The 17,048-nt window shown below is 37.6% G+C and overlaps 1 protein-coding gene across 5 annotated transcripts in view; it reads right to left on the bottom strand.

The window, feature by feature from the left end:
• The window catches only part of CFAP54 (cilia and flagella associated protein 54), a 303,678-nt gene that overhangs the window by 184,883 nt on the left and 101,747 nt on the right, over nt 1-17,048 (bottom strand). For all 5 annotated transcript variants that reach the window (XR_015163949.1, XR_015163948.1, XM_086400813.1 and 2 more), the window contains 4 exons: nt 7,176-7,304; nt 5,383-5,497; nt 3,404-3,493; nt 2,485-2,611 (listed from right to left, as the gene is read on the bottom strand). Coding sequence is in view for 3 of the 5 variants with exons in the window: in XM_086400813.1 (XP_086256939.1) it covers nt 2,485-2,611; nt 3,404-3,493; nt 5,383-5,497; nt 7,176-7,304 (461 nt within the window). In the remaining 2 variants the exon portion in view is untranslated. The remainder of the gene's footprint in view (nt 1-2,484; nt 2,612-3,403; nt 3,494-5,382; nt 5,498-7,175; nt 7,305-17,048) is intronic.

Raw genomic sequence — 17,048 nt, 5'->3', positions numbered from 1 at the left:
CTTCCATGTCCTGGCTATTATAAACAGTGCTGCGATGAACATTGGGGTACACGTGTCTCTTTCAGTTCTGGTTTCCTCAGTGTGTATGCCCAGCAGTGGGATTGCTGGGTCGTATGGCAGTTCTATTTCCAGTTTTTTAAGGAATCTCCACACTGTTCTCCATAGTGGCTGTACTAGTTTGCATTCCCACCAACAGTGTAAGAGGGTTCCCTGTTCTCCACACCCTCTCCAGCATTTATTGCTTGTAGACTTTTGGATCACAGCCATTCTGACTGGCGTGAAATGGTGCCTCATTGTGGTTTTGATTTGTATTTCTCTGATAATGAGTGATGTTGAGCATCTTTTCATGTGTTTGTTAGCCATCTGTATGTCTTCTTTGGAGAAATGTCTGCTTAGTTCTTTGGCCCATTTTTTGATTGGGTCGTTTATTTTTCTAGAATTGAGCTGCAGGAGTTGCTTGTATATTTTTGAGATTAGTTGTTTGTCAGTTGCTTCTTTTGCTATTATTTTCTCCCATTCTGAAGGCTGTCTTTTCACCTTGCTTAGAGTTTCTTTTGTTGTGCAGAACCTTTTAATTTTAATTAGATCCTATTTGTTTATTTTTGCTTTTATTTCCAATATTCTGGGAGGTGGGTCATAGAGGATCCTGCTGTGATGTATGTCAGAGTGTGTTTTGCCCATGTTCTCCTCTAAGATTTTTTATAGTTTCTGGTCTTATGTTTAGATCTTTAATCCATTTTGAGTTTATTTTTGTGTATGGTGTTAGAAAGTGTTCTAGTTTCATTCTTTTACAAGTGGTTAACCAGTTTTCCCAGCACCACTTGTTAAAGAGATTGTCTTTTCTCCACTGTATATTCTTGCCTCCTTTGTCAATGATAAGGTGTCCATAGGTGCGTGGGTTTATCTCTGGGCTTTCTATTTTGTTCCATTGATTTATACTTCTGTTTTGTGCCAGTACCATACTGTCTTGACGACTGTGTCTTTGTAGTAGAGCCTGAAGTCAGGCAGTTTGATTTCTCCAGTTCCATTCTTCTTTCTCAAGATTGCTTTGGCTATTCAAGGTTTTTTGTATTTCCATACAAATTGTGAAATTATTTGGTCTAGCTCTGGGAAAAATACCATTGGTACCTTGATAGGGATTGCATTGAATCTATAGATTGCTTTGGGTAGTATACCCATTTTCACTATATTGATTCTTCCAATCCATGAACATGGTATATTTCTCCATCTATTAGTGTCCTCTTTGATTTCTTTCACCAGTGTTTTATAGTTTTATACATATAGGTCTTTAGTTTCTTTAGGTAGATATATTCCTTCGTTGCAATGGTGAATGGAATTGTTTCCTTGATTTCTCTTTCTATTTTCTCATTATTAGTGTAGGATACCGGAGTAGGAATCCTACTAATCCGGAATTAGGAATGCAAGGGATTTCTGTGTGTTGATTTTATATCCTGCAACTTTACTATATTCATTGATTAGCTCTAGTAATTTTCTGGTGGTTTCTTTAGGGTTTGCTTTTCTAATGTCGCATTTTTATGAGATGATGGATGTTCACCAAACCCACTGTGGTAATCATTTCATGATGTACATAACCCAAATCGTTATGTCGTCCACCTTAAAATTTATACAGTGCTGGAGAAGGCACTGGCACCCCAGTCCAGTACTCTTGCCTGGAAAATCCCATGGACGGAGAAGCGTGGTAGGCTGCAGTCCAGGGGTTCACTAAGGGTCGGAAACGACTGAGTGACTTCACTTTCACTTTTCACTTTCATGCATTGGAGAAGGAAATGGCGTTCTTGCCTGGAGAATCCCAGGGACGGGGGAGTCTAGTGGGCTGCCGTCTAGGGGTCACACAGAGTCGGACACGACTGAAGTGACTTAGCAGCAGCAGCAGCATGTCAATCATATCTCAGTTAAACTGGATGAAAAAATTAAGTAAATATTTGGACCCCAAAGTTTGTGTGAAAGATGCTAATGGCCTAGAAATTCAATCATCCAACATGTCTCAATAGCAAAAGGGATAATTTATTTCCTACTAGAAATAAGAACATGCTCTATTATTCCTCAGTTCAGGTGCACAAATATTTTTGTGTGTATTTATTTATTTACCCAGACACAGATACTCACTACCTTCTAGATGCCTGTTTTAACTGCATAGACTCCACTCTCTTTATCATCCATCTTATATATCTTTTAGAGCTTTCCTGGTGGCTCAGATAGTAAAGAATCTACCTGGACCCAGGATGGATCCAGGTTCCATCCCTGAGTCAGGAAAATACCTGGGAGAAGGAAATGGCAACCTACTCCGGTATTCTTGCCTGGAGAATTCTATAAATGGAGGAGCTTGGTGGGCTACAGTCCAGGGGGGTCACAAAGAGGCAGACACAACAGAGCGACTAACTCATAACACACCATATATCTTTAAGGAACAATTTTACTCATTTTTTAAAGTTGTTAATGCTAATCAAACAAATATTACAGTACCTTTTCAAGAAGTCATAGACAGGATTTGTTATCTCCACCATAGGTTGAAATTTTTCATCATGCATACATTTTTGCATAACTTGTGTAAAGAATTCCAGGAATCTAGGTCTCTGCTTAAATTTCATAACTGTGAAAACAAGGAAATTCATGTATAATCACCAATACACTTGGTTAATGGCATTGAAAGGATACTACTGCTATTAGTTATTTTGTTCTAATAGGCAAGTTTATTAATCTGCTTTTTTTTTTTTTTTTTTTGGCCCGTGCCATGCAGTATATGGAATCTTAGTTCCTCAACAAAGAATCAAATCCATGGTCCTGCATTGGAAGCATGGAGTCTTAACCACTGGACTGCCAGAGAAGTCCCTTCATTTCTTTCTAGATTTCTTACTTTTTAAAAATGTATAGGAGTAAATGTTGTGAGACTATTGTTTTCCTATGATCAAACAATCCTTTATAGTCTAAATTTCTTTTATTTTCCAAATATCTCAGTGTTTGAAAGATTTCCTAAAAGTTCCCTAACATACGACTAGGTGGGGGTAAATATACTGCTGATAACTGCCAGAATAACTAGTCATCCTAATTTTTATTATATTTCACTCTGAGATAAACAATAATGCTGCTATTTCTTCACAGTTGAGCTTAAAAATCACTAACACATTGTTCAGTTCCTAGTTTTTGTAAGCTTCATAACAACACAACATCAATTACTGCCAAAATAAGTCAACATAAAGGTTCCGCATTTTCAGATTTTAAATCAGGTACCTATTTTGGTCTCTTTCCTTACTTGACAATCAAGAGTCTGCTTTATTCTGAATGGGTAAGAACCTGAAATCTTCTGCCAACAACAGAATTCATGGAATAAAAGATCTTCAGCAGTAAGGTGAGCAAGCAACATATGTATGACAAGGTAACCTACCTTCTTTCACAGCACCTTTGACCGACCAGTTTAAAACTATAGGGTAAAGAAATATGGGATCTTCTGCTCCTGAGAGTTCAGTTGTAATATCTAAGGTTAAAAAGAATTAGTAAGTTGTTGGTTTTGTTTAATATCAATAACCAAAAATGAAAATCCTTTGGTGGAGGGTGAAAAATAGGAAAATACCCAAGTAAACATTTCAGACATCCTAAATTCTTGTCTTAAAATATAAATTACATATTTTTGAGATTTAAGAGATTCAATAATTCAATTATTTTCCTTTCATTTTTTCCCCTAAAGGCCAAGGAGTCTATTACCAAATAGGGGAAGAATCTCTAAAGCATGAATCTTTATTACTCAACAGCTATTGTCTATCAACAAGTATCAGACACAGAAACCAGATTCTCAGTTTGATACTTTTTTTTCCGGCTGCACAGCATGTGGGATGCAGGAACTTAGTTCCCTGACCAGGCATTGAACCCACACCCCTGCATTGGAAGCTTGGAGTTTTAACCACTGAACCACCAGGGAAGTCCCTAAGTCTCGCATGTCTTAGTTATGAGACCTTGGGAAGTTACTTACCTTCTCTGTGCTTCCCTTTCCTTATCTTTAAAATGAAATAATAATAGTAGCTTTTTCATATGGCTGTTATATAAGGACTATATAAGTTTTAATATGAATAAAACACTTAAAATAGTTCTTGGCACACAGAGAGCCCTGTATAAAACTGTTATTTTTATTATTGTTTTGTTACTGAATCTATTGTTTAGCTCCTAACTTTACATTGTGCTCCTTAGTGAAATGTGGAGGGGGTGATAATATGAAAATAAATAATTCACATTTCCAGAACCCTTTACACTTCCAGAACCCTTTCTATAATTTAAGGAATTATAATTTTTATATGTAACCAGACAATTAGAGCTTTCCCAAAACTAGGTTTATAGGTTATGTGAATAATAGAGCATTGGGTTCAATTCATAAGTTCAGCTGGAAACAGAGACATGGAGTGTGTTTAAATAAAGTGAGAGATTCAAGTCAGGGAATTCTGAAACAGTACAACCACCTATATATAACCGAGGCACAGAGTAAGACAGGTGAGATGGGGACACAGAATTCTACAAGGGTAGTGACTTCCCAAAAACCAAGGGGCCAAAAGTGCAACCTTCTAATGAGAGAAACTTAGGTACTCTTTTATTCTTCTAGGTCTGAAGTGCTGCTTCTTAAAAATGTGAGAACAGTTGTCATCACCAGAAAGTAAATCAATTTCTTAATCAGATTTCCAAGATGCAAACTCCAAAACTCCAATCATCATGTCAGCATTTTGGTCTATTACTAAATTACAATACAGCCCAACGACCTAAAATCAGTGTTTCACTTGAGTGTTTCACATGGTTCAAATCACTCATATATTAACACCTCTCATGCTATCCCTTTCTTTCTCAGTTACATTTCTGCCTTCAGAACAGTGATTCTCAACGTTGTGTTCCCCTTCTACAATACATTTGCCAACACTTGTGTCACAGCTGGGGCTGGTGGGGGGTGGGGGTAGGGGAGACAGTCCAGAGGGGATGGTGTGCTATGCATCTCTGGACAAAGGCCAGAGATGCTGTTTTACATCCACAATGCCTAAGACAGTCCCCCACAGCAAAGAATTATCTGGCCCAAATTGGCAATATTGTCGAGGTTGAGAAACTCTGCTTTAGAATGAGAAGCTTTAAGCTCAAATCCAAGCCAACTATGTAATCCTAAATAAACCGCTTAATCTTTATGAGCTACATCTGTAAAAATAAGGTTAGCAATCCCTTATTAACAGAGTATTGTTAGGATTAAGGACATAATGTAAAAGCACTGCATAAACCATAAAGGGCTTACCAAATGCTAATCTCATTCTAATCCTTTCAACAAAATATTTTCTTATTTAAAAAAAAAAAACACAAAATGCTAAACAGAAGTATACAGAAAGAAAAATAATAGATTACATTGCTTTGTCAGTTTGAGTAGATGTGTCTCCAATAAAACCAGCTGTTCATTTATTTTTTCAGGTACTAATATCTGCTGTGGCTTCTTATTCTTGCAAGACTTCTTGGAAGAACCCTAGAAACATTGGTTAAATGTCAGGACGTATTTCAGTATGTTTCAAGAATTGTCATTTTCAAATAACATTCTTTAAATTATGTTCATGCTTTCATACTTGGTAGACCAAGTTATGAATCTACATGGCTAAATGTACTAATAATTAATTAATAACAACCCATTGTAGTCTAACTAAATGCCAGATACAATACAAACTGTTTTATGGAGGTTGACCAAAATAGTTCTTCTCTTCCCTTTCCCTTCCTCCCAGTAACTTCTACTCCCCTAAGCAGCCCCTTCCCCACTACACACACCCTTTTGAGAGCACTTGCAGATACAGCTCTCAAAATCCTCAAAAAAAAATGCTTTCAGAAATATATCCTTTTCTTTCCTTCCTTTTTTTTTTTTTCCCTTGCCCCAGAGGGAGCTTCCTTACAACTAAGCTAATTGCTTTTGCTACTTTGCCTTTCATTGAACGTAACATGATCAGTAATTAGTGGATTAAGAATTGGTGGGTCTGCACTCAGGCTCCCCACCATGTTTTCAACTGTCTGAGCCTGAGAACTGACTGGTTCATGTCTCCCACTCTCTGAAAAAATAGACCTGCCAAGGTCTTTTGGCTTTGAGGGACCCCAGATGCTTATAATGATTCCTGACTTCTATAAACCAGATACTAGATTCTCAATCCCCACAGTCTTACTCTGAAAGAAGTATCACAACCTGCTGCTGGACTAAAGGCTCCAAGGAAAGAGGGATGGGGTCCTGTCCTGCCATGATGCGAAGGGGCAGGGCCCTGAGTCAAGGCCTCAGTGACATGAAGGGGCTGGCTGATGAACTCTGAGAGTGGACAACACTTGGTGAAGAAAAAAATCCTGAAGTCACTTTCAGCTTAATCAAAACTTTCTCTAGAATCCCCACACACACCCCAAAAAGTATTATGGCTAAAAATATTCATCCAGGGAAACTATGGGATTTTTCTTAAGCTTTTTCCACATATAATAGAGATAGAGCTACTCCAATTGAAACAGGCTTAGGGGTCATAGTCTCAACCCCAATCCTGATCACAAAAGAGGCTGCAAGCAGTTCCCAGTACTCTTCAGAAACAAGATAAACTAAGCAATGTTTCAAAATTTGATCTACCTACAAAATCATTTAACCACATACTTTCAAGAAAAGGCAATAACGATCTAGTAAGACCCATGCTTGGAGTCAGCATGGGTCTTACTTAAAAGTTATCTCAAACATTAGAAGCCTCATAAGGAAGACAATGTAGGTGTTACAAGAAGTTCAGGAAATCTACTTGGGGCAGAGCAAAAAGCTCTGACATATTTATTGCATTCAGTGACCCACCGAAAATAATAAAAATCTTCAGTCTGGGAGAGACCTTTGAGGGCTTTCAGTCTAATGTCCAACTGGGTATAGGAAGCTCTCATCAACACCTAACTGATCATCAATACTAGAAACAGGGGGCTATTCAATATTCTAGCAATAGAGACCTTTTAATTTTCTGGATAGTAATTAAAATTGAAAGAAAAGGAAGGAAAAAAGAACCTCTTCACTATACATTCATCCTCTTTTATGTAAATATGACAAACTAAAAACTAATCAATTATCTAACATATTTTCTAACACTACATGACCTCTCATAAAATTCAAATAATGTATGTTTAAAGATGAGACACAAAGAACAAACAATTACCTCTTCTTGCATTTCCTCTAGGTCTGTAGTACCAAATAGAGATTTGCAACCTGATGAGATGTCCAACACCTTTTTTCCATAATTTATAATCATTACTGCCAGGTCATATTCCTTCCATGAACGCAGGATCTGATTAAAAATATTAATTATCTCTGTTGGAAATTCACATCTATTTTCAAGTGCCATGTATCACCTTCTGGAAATTCATAAGTTTCATGTTTTGGATGTAATGCCCCTGTTTTTGCTATGTAAGCATACCTCCAGACCATATTTCTCTAGAATTCAAACTGTATGATTTCAGTATTTTAAATAAAGGACCAAAAACAAACAAACAAATGAAAAACCAGGAATTTCATCACTAACGAATTCTTGGTATCTCTGGGGCTTCCCTGGTGGCTCAGATGGTAAAGAATTCACCTGCAATGCGGGAGACCTGGATTTGATCCTTGGGTTGTGAAGATCCCCTGGAGGAGGGCATGGCAACCCACTCCAGTATTCTTGCCTGGAGAATCCCCATGGACAGAGGAGCCTGGTGGGCTACAGTCCATGCGGTCACAAAGAGTCAGACACAACTGAGTGACTAAGCACAGCACAGCACAGCTGGGACATACATCTTTTGGTATAGTAAGCTAACTATTAAAAAGCATTTCCACTTAAAAGAGCCACGCTAAAACAAAATCATTGTTAAAGGCCATGTAACCACCACTTCTTGTCTTGGGTTGTCTTCTTTGTGAAATGACACAATTACTGACCTCATGACATCTTGGGGAACATTTTTAGCTGTGAATGATATACATGACCTTCGTGTTGAACTAGGCTGGAGATCAGCTGGTTTGGGCATATTCTCCATGAGCCCTGGGAAGTACACGCTGTACTCAGAATATGAGAAGGAGCCGCTCTGCCACCCAGTCTCATCCGCATTCCTGGTTACAAACTGTTATCTGGCCTCCTCTAGCCTGGTCCTTACCTCCCTCTCCAGTGTCATCTTCCAGTATTCATATCCTTGTGTTGTACTTTCAGCTTACAAAATATTGAATCAAGTATCAATCCTGATACTCACCATGGTGTCAGGACTTCATGCCTCCCTACAGGGGAGGTTTATCCCAGAACAGCTTTCCCTCCTTATTTATACAGCTTTACCTGGTCATTAAAACCTGGGATCTAACATTAACCCAGGAAAGCTTCCCTGGCCTACAATCTGATTTGCATAGACCCAGCTCTAGCAAGAGATCACACAAGGGGACACATTCATCATGAACCCCCAGGGAAACTCTCTTAGGGTATAAATAAGTCTGTATGAACTTATCTGTAGATGCATTCTGTTAGGTTGAATAGGTTAGTATTTAAGATAACTGGATTCTTTACCACTGGTGGTCAGTGGTAAAGAAACTTCCTGACAAGCAGGAGGCACGGTTTCAATCCCTGAGTCAGAAAGATCCCCTGGAGAAGGAAATGGCAACCCACTCCAGTATTCTTGCCTGGGAAATCCCATGGACAGAGGAGCCTGGTGGGCTGCAGTCCATGGGGTCCCAAAAGAGTCGGACACAACTTAGCGACTAAACAATAACAATTTAAGATAGGTAACAACTGTGACTTCCCAGGAAGTGAAGGATATATAAGTGGCTGAAAAGCAGTAAGTGCCTGCTTACATCTGATAAGACCTACCTAAAAACATCTATTTCTGCTTTATTGACTATGCCAAAGCCTTTGACTGTGTGGATCACAATAGACTGTGGAAAATTCTGAAAGAGATGGGAATACCAGACCACCTGATCTGCCTCTTGAGAAATTTGTACGCAGGTCAAGAAGCAACAGTTAGAACTGGACATGGAACAACAGACTGGTTCCAAATAGGAAAAGGAGTACGTCAAGGCTGTATATTGTCACCCTGTTTATTTAACTTATATGCAGAGTACATCATGAGAAACGCTGGACTAGAAGAAGCACAAGCTGGAATCAAGATTGCCGGGAGAAATATCAATAACCTCAGATATGCAGATGACATCACCCTTATGGCAGAAAGTGAAAAGGAACTAAAAAGCCTGTTGATGAAGGAGAAAGTGGAGAGTGAAAAAGTTGTCTTAAAGCTCAACATTCAGAAAACGAAGATCATGGCATCCAGTCCCATCACTTCATGGGAAATAGATGGGGAAACGGTGGAAACAGTGTCAGACTTTATTTTTCTGGGCTCCAAAATCATTGCAGATGTTGACTGCAGCCATGAAATTAAAAGACGCTTACTCCTTGGAAGGAAAGTTATGACCAACCTAGATAGCATATTCAAAAGCAGAGACATTACTTTGCCAACAAAGGTTTGTCTAGTCAAGGCTATGGTTTTTCCTGTGGTCATGTATGGATGTAAAAGTTGGACTGTGAAGAAAGCTGAGCACCGAAGAATTGATGCTTTTGAACTGTGGTGTTGGAGAAGACTCTTTTGAGTCCCTTGGACTGCAAGGAGATCCAACCAGTCCATTCTAAAGGAGATCAGCCCTGGGATTTCTTTGTAAGGAATGATGCTAAAGCTGAAACTCCAGTAGTTTGGCCACCTGATGTGAAGAGTTGACTCATTGGAAAAGACTCTGATGCTGGGAGAGACTGGGGGCAAGAGGAGAAGGGGACGACAGAGGATGAGATAGCCAGATGGCATCACCGACTCGATGGACATGAGTCTGAGTGAACTCCGGGAGTTGGTGATGGACAGGGAGGCCTGGCATGCTGTGATTCATGGGGTCGCAAAGAGTCGGACACAAGTGAGCGACTGATCTGATCTGAATGCAAGTGCTAAGAACTAGAACTATTTCTGTAAGACCAGGGGAGTGGTGTTCAACTAATGCTGACTATGGGACAGAATGTGGGAAGGAAAACAGTGAAACAAACTTTACAAAGGCAGTAGGGGTTTAGGCCAAGTAGTGCCTTGAATACCAAGCAAAACAGTCCAACTCATCGTAAAATTGATATGAGAGGGAATGAGATTTGTTATTAGAAAACAGAAATGAGATAACATTTGCACCTTATTCACCTTTGCTTTCCAACATATTTGGTTTATAGACAACTGTGCAATCTTTTCCCCTTGTTTTAATATGCCAGTGGAAAATACTAAATGAGAATGAAATTTTTTCCAATCAAAAGAAAAAGAAAACCAGTGCTATTTAATATACCAAATGACAAACAGAAATTTTTAAAATGTGCCAGATGTTTGGCATAATAAATTTTTTTAACAACTCAAAAATAATGAAACACAAGATGACATATCTCAGAAGTGGCACTTTATTTAGAATTATGATAACTTTTAGAAAAAAAAATACTGCTACTTAAAGAAGAAAGACTGAACCATCTGGAAAGATTACCAAGCTTTAAAACATAACAGAGAAAAGAAACAGGGTCATTTGACTAATTGGGCTTTACATGTCCTAAGAGAAAATCTGTAGAAAATATATATTTATATCAAATGAATACCTCATATCTAGGATTGAGTAGTCAGGTTTCTTGGTCTATTCGTCAGGCTGGAAGAAACTTATGAAATGATGATTCTCCCAGCCTATCAGTTTGTGAAAAAAATCAGCTCTAGTATCAAAATTCTGACATTAATATTGGGTTGGCCAAAAAGTTCATTCGGGCTTCAAATGCTCTTCCAGGAAACTCAAACTTTTGGCCAAGCCAATAAATCAGTCAGTTCAGTCACTCAGTTGTGTCCAACTCTTTGTGACCCCATGTACTGCAGCATGCAAGGCCTGTAGCACCGACTCTGGGAGCCTGCTCAAACTCACGCCCAACGAGTGAATGATGCCATCCAACAATTTCATCCTCTGTTGTCCCCTTTTACTCCTGCCTTCAATCTTGCCCGGCATCAGGGTCTTTTCCGATGTCAGCTCTTTGTATCAGGTGGCCAAAGTACTGGAGTTTCAGCTTCATCATCAGTCCTTCCAATGAATATTCAGGACTGATTTATTTTAGGATGGACTAGTTGGATCTCCTTGCAGTCCAAGGGATTCTCAAGAGTCTTCTCCAACACCACAGTTCAAAGGCATCAATTCTTTGGCACTCAGCTTTCTTTATGGTCCAACTCCCACATCATATATGACTACTGGCAAAACCATAGCTTTGACTAGACAGACCTTTGTTGACAAAGTCATGTCTCTGCTTTTTAATATACTGTCTAGGTTTGTCAGAGCTTTTCTTCCAAGGAGCAAGTGTCTTCTAATTTCATGGCAGCAGTCACCATCTGGAGTGATTTTGGAGCCCCCCAAAATAAAGTCTGACACTGTTTTCATTGCTTTCCCATCTATTTGCCATGAAGTGATGGAACCAGATGCCATGATCCTAGTTTTTTGAATGTTGAGTTTTAAGCCAGCTTTTTCACTCTCCTCTCTCTCTTTCAAGAGGCTCTTTAGTTCCTCTTCACTTTCTGCCATAAGAGTGGTATCATCTGCGTATCTGAGGTTATTGATATTTCTCCCAGCAGTCTTGATTTCAGCTTGTGCTTCATCCAGTCCAACATTTCTCATGATGTCCTCTGCATATAAGTTAAACAAGCAGGGTGACAATATACAGCCTTGATGTACTCCTTTCCTGATTTGGAACCAATCGGTTGTTCTATGTCCAGTCCTATACGCAGGTCCTTCGTGACCTACATATAGATTTCTCAGGAGGCAGGTAAGGTGGTCTGGTTTTACTATCTCTTTAAGAATTTCCCAGTTTGTTGTGATCCACACAGTCAAAGGCTTTGGTGTAGTCAATAAAGCAGAAGTAGATGTTTTTCTGGAACTCTCTTGCTTTTATGATCCAACGGATGTTAGCAATTTGATCTCTGGTTCCTCTGCCTTTTCTAAATCCAGCTTGAATATCTGGAAGTTCATGGTTTATGTACTGTTGAAGCCTGGCTTGGAGAATTTATTATATAACTCCTGCCTCTGTGAATACCTTGTATGCCCCCAAATTCAATATATTCAAAACTTACTATCTTTTCCCCCTTTCTTACTCAGGGTTCAACAAACTGCATTCACCCAACTGTCTAGACATCTGGATTATTGGGGACTCTTCCCTCTCCCTCCCCAACCCCCTCTATTCAATTCCATCTGATAAACAACTCTTGAAACATTTTCAATTCTATCTCCCATTTTTCCACACTAGCTTCATTTATCATCTCTTGCCTTCTAACTCATTTCCTGCCTCAGGTCTTATTCTTCTCTAATGATTAGCTGTTGCACAACCAGAATAATTTCTTTTTTCTAAATGCAAATTTCATTACAGCATTCCCAGGTTTGAAATCCTTCGATGGCTCCTATCTGACTTCATTAGATGGCCATTCATCGTCTGGTACTGGTTCACTGTCCCACTTTTTAAGCTGACCAAAATATTTAATCATATCCTCCATACTTAAAAATCAGTCTGATTCTTCTTCTCCCAAACTGTGAAATTATTTCCTATTTTCATATTGATTACTATCTGAGGCAATGAATGTTAATAATCCTGCATTTGTTGTATTTTCAAAAACTACTTGTCTTGAAGCTTATTTATAGTGTCTTGCCATAAACAATTATTTTTTACTTATCATGTAATCTATTTATCTACTTTTTCTGGTACCTTTTGAATTTTGTGCCCTGTTATAGAAGGTCTCCCATGATTTCAACGCCAACCAAATATCCTCAAATCCATCTGACTTCATTTTGTTTATGGTATGAGAAAGGACTCTGGCTTTGTTTATTCTAAAATGAATAGTCAGTAATATTGGCACCTTTTATTAATAAATTATCATTTTCTCAATGAACCTAAATGCCACCTTTGTCTTATATTAAGTCCTTCCTTTGACCCAGGGCCAGTTTTTCCTAGAATCTCTATTCTATTCCACTGATCTATTTGCCCATGACTCTGTTAAGACCATTTTTCACTGGAGTGAACTTCTGGTAAATTTTAATACCTACTGAGAACTTCTAAATAATTTTAATCAGTTTCAAGGAAACATCATTGGGATTCTGATTAAGGCATCATTGCATGTAAATATTATTTTAGGAAACATTTATTTTACTATTACAGTAAGTCTTCTTATTCAAGAACTTGGTGTGGCCTGCCATATGTGCAGATCTTATTTTATGTCTTTCAGTAAGATTTCACATTTCTTTTATTTAGGTTCTTCAACATTTTGTTAAGTTTAAAATACTGTATATCATTATAAGTGGTATATTTTCCCCTATCCTGGCTACTGCTCATATTAAAAATAAAAACAAGTTTGTATCTTATGTAACTTTATAAATTCTCATTTTAATTTTAGTAACCTTTTGCTAGATTCTCATGTGTTTTTTGAGAGCCTACAATTTCAGACAAATTATGCTTTTCTAATGTTATAAAATTATTTCATGCCCTTATCTGTTGCATGAGACAGAATCTCTACAAATAATGAATCACAGTATTAAGAGTCAATATTTCCTGTGCCTGATTTTAAAGAAATGACTTCAGAAACTTGCCATTTAGCATGATATTTGCTAAAAATTTTTGGTAAATGTCTTTATCATTATGCAATAACTTCCTTCCATGTCTAACCTACTTAGAAATTTTATTAGGAAAGGCTGCTAAGGTTTATCCAGTGCCTTTGTAGCATTTTCATATAACCTGTTTTTCTCCTTTAATTTGCTGCTATAAAAAATGAAGTTTTGTTTTAATTCAGACTTGATCTTTAATACTTGACAATGAGACTGCCCTATGACTGGAAAGTGCCAGAGGCCATCCAGAAACAGACAAGGGTGATCATCAGAACAGAATGGATGGACATAATGTCTCTCTTTATCCATTTAATGTTTTGGACTCTGAATTCTGCTTTTTCAGATATGAAAATTGTCACGCCTCCTTCACTTCTGTTTGCATTTTCCCAATATGTGTCCATTTATTTTTCAAATTCCTTGTTATTTTGTTTTACAGGGTGTCTTGAAATCATACACATTTTGAATCTAACTTTTCAGCCCATCTGACAGTCTCTGTCTCTTGAGTTCATTCACGCTTAGTGAAGTAATTAATGTACTTGATTTTATTCCTTCCACCTGAAATACAATCTCAATTTCCTTCTTCTTACTTTTGTTAAATTAGCCGTTTCGTCCCCGCCACTTTTTTTTTTTGTTCTTTTTTCCTCCCTGTCATTCCTCTGTTTGCTTTTCCTTCTTGACAGTTTAGAAGTCCTACAGTATTTTAAAGATCAGCTCATGCCTACATATTCCTGAGTCATCTTTAAATATACATATTCTTTCAAAAGAAAATAATAAAGTTATACAATATGTACTTTTACACTATGTGTGTTTTTAACACACTTGCACCAAGAATCCATAGCTGCTCATCACTCCCTCAACCCTAAACAGGAGAGAAGCTTTAGCTCTAGGTTACTAATAGGTTTTTCTTTTCATGGATGACTCTTCTATTTCAAGACTCCCTATTTAGCATTTATATTACAAAATCCTAGTCACATCATTATTATCCATTTAATTTTAATAATGCATATATTGCAAGATTCATTGCTCCCATTATTCCTCTCCTTTTCATCTTTCCCTATCTTGGGATTTCTGTTCTGAACCAACTGTCATTTGTTAGAGTACTTCCTCAAGTGTTTTTCTCAGATAAATACATGGATGGAATACGTTTTAAATGCCTGCACTTCAGAAAATGTTTATTTTGCCCTGACAAATGAATGGTATCTTTTCCTGGTTATTAATTTACAGGCCTTAAGTCTTTTTCCCTCAGGATTCTACAAATGTTGCTCCAGGAATTTAACTTTTAGTGTTGCTGATAAAAAGTCTGAAGCTAATTGATTCTCTTTTCATTGCAAGTAAGTAACCTGTTCTTTTGGTCTCAAATATTAAGATTTGTCCTCGGATTTCAGGAATTTCACCAACATGTGTCTACATATATATTCTAACATTAATCCTGCCTCTGACTCAAAAAGATGATTACTTTTCTATGTATTTCTTTTCTACTTCCAGACTCCTTTTATTTCATGTTATGACTTCTGGATCTGTCTTCTGAATTTATCTCTAGGTAATACTATTCAACATCTGCAGGTGTTTCTTGAGCTTCCATATGTGAATCAAGAAGTATAATCGCAATCTTCATTTGTTTCATTTTTAATCCAAAATTAAATTTATTATATGTGAAAGTTACTATGGGAGTAAATTCTTAGAGTGCTTATCACAAGAAAAAACATTTTTTTAATTTCTTTAATTTTGTATCTTTAGGAGATATGCATGTTCACAAAATTTCTTATGGTAATCACTTCATGATGTATGTAAATCAAGTCATTATGTTGTACATCTTAAACTTATACAGTGCTGTATGTCAGTTATAGCCCAACAAAACTGGAAGAAAAAATTAAATTTGTTCTAATTGTACTGCTTGAAAGGTTTCTTTTTCTTTAGTAATCCCTGATCCTTTTCAACACTGTAAGAACAAATAACACAATTATTCTAGTTTTTGGCTTGTTCTTTCTCCTTGGGTTTCTCAGTTCCCATAAGTGAATTATTATCATTTCTTCTTTCTAATGGCTTATGCTCCCTCAGCATCTACACAGACCAGGGCATAGAGGTCTCTCTACAGTGGCAAACCAGTGAGTGATTGAATGAATATGATTTTCTACTCCTGAGGTCAGGACATGACCTCTTTGCTAAGGTAGAGAGTAGAGGCCTCTCTGTTACCAGACCTCCACAGAAGTAAATTTAAGTCCCAACTAAAGTAATGCAGAAGACTCTTGAGATTCTCTTGGCCTGCAAGGAGACCAAACCAGTCAATCCTAAAGGAAATCAACCCTGAATATACATTGGAAAGACTGATGCTGAAGCTGAAGCACCAATACTTTAATTACCTGATGTGAAGAGCCAACTCACTGGAAAAGACCTTAAGCTGGGAAATATTGAAGGCAAAAGGAGAAGGGGGCAACAGAGGATGAGATGGTTGGATGGCATCATCAACTCAATGACCTGAGTTTGAGCAAACTGCAGGAAATAGTGAAGGACAGGGATGCCGGGCATGCTGCAGTCCATGGTGTTGCAAAAGTCAGACCTGACTTAGCAACTGAATAACAAAGTAATAACAAAGTAATGCCTCTGAATAATAAAAAAGTAATGGCTCTGAATAATAACAAAATCGTACTATTTTAAGTATTCTAATCACTGTGATTAAAAGTAGTGCAAATAATTTCACAATTTGTATGGAAATACAAAAAACCTCGAATAGCCAAAGCTATCTTGAGAAAGAAGAATGGAACTGGAGGAATCAACCTGCCTGACTTCAGGCTCTACTACAAAGCCACAGTCATCAAGACAGTATGGTACTGGCACAAAAACAGAAATATATATCAATGGAACAAAATAGAAAGCCCAGAGATAAATCCACGCACCTATGGACACCTTATCTTTGACAAAGGAGGCAAGAATATACAGTGGAGAAAAGACAATCTTTAACAAGTGGTGCTGGGAAATCTGGTCAACCACTTGTAAAAGAATGAATCCAGAACACTTTCTAACACCATACACAAAAATAAACTCAAAATGGATTAAAGATCTAAATATAAGACCAGAAAGTATAAAACTCCTAGAGGAGAACATAGGCAAAACACTCTCCAAAATACATCACAGCAGGATCCTCTATGACCCACCTCTCAGAATATTGGAAATAAAAGCAAAAATAAACAAATGGGACCTAATTAAAATTAAAAGCTTCTGCACAACAAAGGAAACTTTAAGCAAGGTGAAAAGACAGCCTTCAGAATAGCAAATGAAGCAACTGACAAACAACTAATCTCAAAAATATACAAGCAACTCCTGCAGCTCAATTCTAGAAAAATAAACGACCCAATCAAAAAATGGGCCAAAGAACTAAACAGACATTTCTCCAAAGAAG

Source organism: Bos grunniens, chromosome 5 (genome assembly GCF_055505025.1).
Source record: "Bos grunniens cultivar Pamir isolate PY7600 chromosome 5, Bosgru_T2T1.0, whole genome shotgun sequence".
NCBI lineage: Eukaryota > Metazoa > Chordata > Mammalia > Artiodactyla > Bovidae > Bos > Bos grunniens.
The sequence above is the reverse complement of the archived record's forward strand: the minus strand, read 5'-3'. Positions and strand labels throughout refer to the sequence as shown.